We start from the raw sequence: 7,674 nt of genomic DNA on the forward strand, positions 1-7,674 counted from the left end.
ATATTAGCTTAAATTATCTTAACATTGGCTATAATTTTAACCTGGTGATCAGTAAAATCAGCTGGGTGGTGCACTCACTAAAAAGTCCTGGGGAGAACACTGTATTTAGTTAATTAAAGGGACATTTGGAGGTCAGCAGTATACTAGTATTTTATAACCCCATCACACAAGAAACACTGTGTAATGCAAAATGGGTTACAAAAAACAAATATACAAACTGTCACGCCGTGCCGCTCTAGCCGTTGCTAGGGGCACGGCGTCTCTTTCCCTGCTCGTTGTCAGGGGCAGTGTCGGCTCCAGATGCGTGGGGCGCCGACGTCATCGTCGCACGCTCCGGATGCCGGTCGGAGCTCAGTGGCGCGAATCTGCGCCTATTTAAATGTTTTTAGAACGATCTGTCACTGCCCAAGTATAGGTGTTACTTTGCGTACTACTGGGTGTGACAGATCGTTCTTTCTTGTGCCTAATATCGTTACTGAACCTGCCTGACTACTCTACCTGCCTTAACCCTTAAACTGCTGGATTAATTACTGTTGCTGAACCTGCCTGTCTGACTACTCTACCTGCCTTAATCCTTAAACTGCTGGACTGCTCTACTGTTGCCAAACCATGCTTGCCTATTCTAGTGGTGCGCCCTTGGACTGCTTTACTGTTACCAAACCCTGTCTGCCTAACTATTCTAGTGGTTTATCCTTGGGCTGCTTTACGGCTGCCAAACCCTGTCTGCCTGACCATTCTAGTGGTTTATCCTTGGACTGCTTTGCTGTTACCAAACCCTGCCTGTCTGACCATTCTAGTGGTTTATCCTTGGACTGCTTTGCTGTTGCCAGACCCTGCCTGCCTGACCATTCTAGTGGTTCATCCTTAGACTGCTCTGCTGTTGTTGTTTTTCTGTCCTGCCTGTGGTGAGTGCCCCTTCCTCATCTCACAAACTTTCTCTGCTCTGGGATTTTCCCTATCATTCCGGCTTGACGCCGGGATAACAAGATAACAAGAATGAAAATCAGCACAATATTATTTAAATGGATCAGCTACAAAACATTTATCCAAAGAAAAATCTAGTGTACAATGTCTCTTTAAAAACAAGGCTAAAGCAGGTTTTTAAACAGTGATCAGTAGAAATTTCTGTACACATTGAGCATACTACCAACCAAAGTGTCCCTTTAAGGTGAACAGATTGAGATTCCTGGTTATTAACTACATATATTAACCCATTCTGATGACAAAACCAGGTGACATGCATGTGACGTCCTGCTTACCTCCGTGTGCATCAGGAAGGTCTGAGGTTTGGTTCTCGATCTTATCAGACATTGTCTTGTTCAGCACAACTGAATTTGTTTCTCCTTTACTGGCAAACACAGTGATCTGTATTGTACGTGATCTTCACAATAACAGGAGCCTAAACATAGCGGAAGAGAGAGAGAGGTCTCATGTACAGTTCACTGTCATAGGGGAAACATGAATTGTGGATGCCCAGCATCCATATCTAAGAATCAAACAGACCAGGATTCAGATGTCACTCTGGTCACAAAGAAATTAAAGTGAATAGAACTGACTAATCCAACAGGAGACAGTGATTATCAAAAATATAAATCAATATATAAATGAACTGCTCTAACAACACATATTTGTTTATGAAATTAATAACAGATCTTTAACCTTTCTCTTTCTGAGCCACTTGATACCCCTGTGCAGAAGTTTTTTTTCAACCTTTGGCACATCTTTATATTTAAACATCAATGCCAGTATTTTCTTCTGTGAATTACCCACCATGCATTTACACAACTTGTTGACAAAGCCGATATATAATCAAAACATTGCTGAATGCTGTGAAATCTTTGCATAAATTAGACGCAATACAATTAATAATAAAATGTTGTTCCATATAGTAACATTTATACACATATGATATCCAGGAAGAATTCAGCCACATTCCGTTATATCACTACACAGCCGCTAGAGGGAGCAAGATATACAAACTCACACATCACTGAGTATTTTTTTCTGTGAATTACCTACGCAGATTATATGCAGTTTTTTTCTCCAAAGGGCTAAGTCTGTTCAGAAACTAGTTTGCACTGATAACCATATAAGTAGAAAGTCATATGAAATGCAAAAAAAGTTTTTGAGTGATTTTCTATAACTTACATTATATAAAATAGCATGGGAGTTGCAATTTCCTAAATCTCAAGAGCAGTGAATCCTTTTTTTTTTATATAACGTTAACGTGTCCAAATTGGTGACAATCCTCTAAAAAGAATTATATTTTGTGTCTCTACAGTTGCATACTACATTGCAGCGGGTGTCAGTGTGAGAAAAATCCCCCCAATTATTATTTACCTTTATCAGGCAACTAACTCCCCCAGCACCTCATAATATTGAGAGGTTCCCTCAGATTCACACACAGCCCCCTCCTCAGTACCTTATATATAGTTATTTAATATTATAGAGAGGTTCCCTCTGACTCACACAAAAAGCCCCCTCCCCAGTACCTTATATATAGTTATTTAATATTATAGAGAGGTTCCCTCTGACTCACACACAAAGCCCCCTCCCCAGTACCTTATATATAGTTATTTCATATTATAGAGAGGTTCCATCTGACTCTCACACACAGCCCCCTTCTCAGAAGTTATTTAATATTATAGAAAGGTTGCTTCTGCCTCATACAGCCCTCTTCCTAGTACCTTATATATACAGAATATATGGTATTATAAATAAGTTGACTCTGACTTACACACAGTTACTTTCCCCAGTATCTTATGTACATATATAATATTATATAAGAACCCCCTATGAGTAACACACAAAGACCCCTCCCAGTATTTTATTTACAGATATATTTTATAGAGATGTTCCATCTGGCTCACTCATACACAGCGCCATCTCCAGCTTATGCACAAGACATAAGCATACTAGAGGTTCTCTCATAGAAAGTGTTTTCTCGTCATGATTTACTGTGCAGAACAAAATAAATGTATCTTTAAACCCCTGTATATGAAATAAAACTACACAAACATCTACATACACACATAAGGTTACTCACACATTATTATATGGCTACGTTACTGACCTGTTTAGTTAGTTACGCAGCTTATAGTGATCGTGAGCACAAACAACCCGGAAACAGGGGATCCAAGGAAATCATCATGTTTGCCGTGACGTCACTAGCATGGGACGAGGAAACGTGAATTATCCCGAAAGAACTACAATACCCACCATTCATTTACATAACTTGTTGACAGAACAGATATATAATCAAAACATTGCTGAATGCTGTGAAATATTTGCAGAAATTAGACTCAGTACAATTAATAATAAAATGTTGTTCCATGTAGTGACATTTATACACATATGATATCCCGGAAGAGAATTCAGTCACATTTCGTTATATCACTACATAGCCGCTAGAGGGAGTAAGATATACAAACTCACGCATCACTGAACCCAATGTCAATCAAACTCGTGATCCCGCCTCTTACTCCAATGGACGCTTACTGATTGCTTCAGATTCCTGCAAAGATTACAACAGCAGTTAATGTATCTGTTTTGTTGACGCTATGTGTAATGTGCATATTGGGTATTGTAGTTCTTTTGGGATTTTCACGTTTCCGTGTCCCATGCAAGTGATGCCACGGGTCAAAGTACTTTAAGGGTTTTTATTTGTATCCGGGTAGTTCGTGTTCACTGTAAGCTGTTACTAACCAGGTCAGTAAATCAGCCATCTACTAATGTGTGTTTAGCTGTGTGTCTTTGTAAAGTTTGCGTGTAGCTTTGTTACTGCTATATACAGGGCTATAATGAGATCCTTTAAATTACGAGAAAGCAATGTACATATGACAGAGGTAACTGCTTTGTAGTGTTTCTGCACATAAGGTACCGGAGCTGTGTATGAGTGAGACAGAGGGAACCTCTCTATAATATATATATTTTTGTAAAGTACTTAGGGAGGAGGTTGTGTGTATAAGTCAACGGGAGGGAACCTCTTTCTTTATAATATTATATATCTGTATATAAGGTACTGGGGAGGTAGCTTTGTGCGTGTGAGTCAATGGGAACATCTTTATAATATTAAAGGGACACTGAACCCAAATTTTTTCTTTCCAGATTCAGATAGAGCATGCAATTTTAAGCAACTTTCTAATTTACTCCTATTATTAATTTTTCTTCATTCTCTTGATGTCTTTATTTGAAAAAGAAGGCATCAAAGCTTTATTTTTTTTATTCAGAACTCTGGACAGCAATTTTTTATTGGTGGATGAATTTATCCACCAATCAGCAAGGACAACCCAGGTTGTTCACCAAAAATGGGCCGGCATCTAAACTTACATTCTTGCATTTCAAATAAAGATACCAAGAGAATGAAGAAAATGTGATAATAGGAGTAAATTAGAAAGTTGCTTAAAATTTCATGCTCTATTTGAATCACAAAAGAAAAAAAAAATTGGGTTCAGTGTCCCTTTAAATATTTGTATATAAGGTAGCTTTGTATGTGTGAGTCAAAGAAAACTTATTTATACGTGTCTGTATATAATGTACTGGGGAGTTGTTTGTCAGTCACAGGGAACCTCTAAAATACTATATATTTGTATATAAGGTACTGGGAGGGCAGCATATGTGAGTCAGAGGGAACTTCTCTATCATATTATATATCTATATGTACAGTACTAGACAGGGTGCTGTGTGTGAGCATTTAAATGTGTTCATATAAGGTGCTGGGGTGTGCAATTAAGACATATGGGACATCTCTATAGTACTGTATATCTCTACATAATGCTATAGGAGGGGGCGGCGTATGTAAAGCAGAGATAATCTCTCTATAGGGTTAAATGTCTGTATATAAGGTGCTGGGGAGGAGACATGTCGGTGAGACAGATACAGGAGATGTAGAAGACATTAACAATGATTATTGAAAATGTAAGGGTTAAAGATCTGTAATTAGTGACATATACAATATGTATAGTCAGATTGGTTTATTTTTGATAATCACTATGTCCTATTGGATTAATCCGTTTTATTCACTTTAAAGGGACATGCCAGCCACATTTTTTCTTTTATGATTTAGAAAGAGAATGCAATTTTAAACATCTTTCTAATTTACTTATATTATCTAATTTGTTTTATTCTCTTGATATTCTTTGATGAAAAGCATATCTAGATATGCTCACTAGTTGCTGATTGGTTGCTGCACATAGAAGCATCGTGTGATTGGCTCACCATGTGCATTGCTTTTTTTTCAACTAAGGATATTTAAAAAATTAAGCAAAATAAATAATGGAAGTGAATTGTAATGTTGTTTAAATTTCTATTCTCTATCTGAATCATGAAAGAAAAATTTTGGGTTTAGTGGCCCTTTAATTCCTTTGTGACCAAACAGTGACATCTGAATCCTGATCTGTTTATGATGCTCAAATATGGGTGTTGGGCATCCAAAATTCACAATATTTCCCCTTTTACGATTATCTATGTGAGACCTCTCTCTGTTATTTTGAAGATCACGTACAATACAGTAAAGGAGAAACATTATAAGAATATCTGACAAAATTCAGTTGTGCTGAACAAGATAATGTCTGACAAGACTAAGAACCAAACCTCAGACCTTCCTGATGCACACAGAGGTAAGCAGGACGTCACATGCATGTCACCTGGTTTTGTCATCAGAATTACAGTAACCAACCAGTAACCTTAGGGATCTGATTACTTTAAAGGGACACCAGTGTTCGCCTAAGAAAATTTTGCAATCCAGGTGTGGGCATTGAAATAGTTTCTAATATTATATAATTTTCTGACATCCAAAGCACAAATTCATTGCATAATTTAACATAAATGTATTTAATGAACATTTGTGCAATAACAATTGAACATTTTTAATATAAGCTTATTTTAGCTAATGATATTTAAAAATGGTTAAAGCAGGTTGTATATTTGTTTATTTTTTTTTTAACATATTTTGGATTACACAATGTTTCTAGTGTGATGGGGTTGTAACGCAACAGCATAGATTTACTGGTTTAATAAGGTTTATAGGCAAAGAGCTGTGTAGTTACTATAATGTGTATGTGGTGTTGTTGAATACATACAGGGAGCACTAAATCAGGGGTTTAATAAGGTTTATAGGCACAGAGCTGTTATAATGTGTATGTGGTGTTGTTGAACACATACAGGGAGCACTAAATCAGAGGTTTAATAAAGTTTATAGGCATCGAGCTGTGTAGTTACTATAATGTGTATGTGGTGTTGTTGAATACATACAGGGAGCACTAAATCAGGGGTTTAATAAGGTTTATAGGCACAGAGCTGTGTAGTTACTATAATGTGTATGTGGTGTTGTTGAACACATACAGGGAGCACTAAATCAGGGGTTTTACTTTTGTTCTAATGAAGTTTTCTACTGTTGTTGTCCCACTGCGTTTTTGTACTGTCATAGACATAGATCATTACAGATTGACCTTATATGAGACAATATAATATTATTATTATTATTATTATTATCATTTATTTGTATAGTGCCACCAAATTCCGTAGTGCTGATAACCATCACTATTTATCATTAAAGGGACATTAAACCGCTGGGCACAACTACAACACAATGGTCACTACTCACCATATTTACTCATATTTCACCTTTTTACAGGTGCTGAATGCTGTAGATTTGCCTTTTAATACAGGGTAACACCATATTGGAGTTTTCTCACAGCAGTATTGTACGCTTCAGATTATCACACAATACAGTGTGTGAGGTTTTATAGTTAAATAACTTTGTATAAAAAGCCACATGAATAATATAGAGCAATGCAGCGGCTGCACAAATGTAAATCTCCAGGGGTTATCAATACACACTAAACCCAGGTGCACAGTACAGATGGTAAAAAGCCGGCAACATCACTGTTCTGTGAATGCGCACGGCTACTGTCCCAGGGTGCGAGGATACCTACACTCCAAGATGGTGGCACCCAGTGTAAATGTGCAGGGCATCAGCAACTGGCACCTGTAAAGGGATATGAAACCCAATTTTTTCTTTCATTATTCAGATAGAGCTTGGGATTTTAAACAACTTTCTAATTTACTTCTATTATCATTTTTTCTTTGTTCTCTTAGTCTCTTGTGTTGAAAAGCATGGATGTAAGCTTAGGAGCCGGCCCGTTTCTAGAGCACTATATGGCAGCAGTTTTGCTAAAATGTTAACCATTTGCTAGAGCTTTAGATGGCAGCACTATTTCCGGCCGTGTAGTGCTACAGATGCTACCTAGGTATTTCTTTAGTACAGAATATGATGGGAACAAACAAATTTGATTATAGAAGTAAATTGGAAACTTTTTTTAAAATTGTTTTCTCTGTCTGAATCAGTTTTTTTTTTTTGGGGGGGGGGTCATATCCCTTTTAAAATAAGAGATTAGCTTTGAAGAGAGCAGCAGACACAGCAGGATGGCAACAATTAAACGTTATAGGGTCATGGATTTAAAAATTATACTGACTTTATTTCGCTAGACAGTACGATTAAGGTATGGTTAGAAGCACATTCTAAATATGAAAGCAGTGCTTGTCATTCAAGCATACTGAGGTAGGCACAGGAGTGTGCTGTATATATGGTAGCAGTGCTTGTCATGAGAGCATACTGAGGTAGGTACAGGAGCGTGCTGTATATATGGTAGCAGTGTTTGTCATTCAAGCATA

The 7,674-nt window shown here is 37.3% G+C and overlaps 1 protein-coding gene across 1 annotated transcript in view; it reads right to left on the reverse strand.

The window, feature by feature from the left end:
• The window catches only part of LOC128657303 (gastrula zinc finger protein XlCGF8.2DB-like), a 37,900-nt gene extending 34,772 nt beyond the window's left edge, over positions 1–3,128 (reverse strand). Inside the window, exons 1-2 of the mRNA XM_053711594.1 lie at positions 3,074–3,128; positions 1,260–1,399 (exon numbers count right to left, since the gene is read on the reverse strand). Of these exons, the coding sequence (XP_053567569.1) occupies positions 1,260–1,311 (52 nt within the window). The 5' untranslated portion in view covers positions 1,312–1,399; positions 3,074–3,128. The remainder of the gene's footprint in view (positions 1–1,259; positions 1,400–3,073) is intronic.
• Positions 3,129–7,674: the final 4,546 nt, after the last annotated feature.

This window comes from Bombina bombina, chromosome 4 (genome assembly GCF_027579735.1).
Source record: "Bombina bombina isolate aBomBom1 chromosome 4, aBomBom1.pri, whole genome shotgun sequence".
Classification (NCBI taxonomy): Eukaryota; Metazoa; Chordata; class Amphibia; order Anura; family Bombinatoridae; genus Bombina; species Bombina bombina.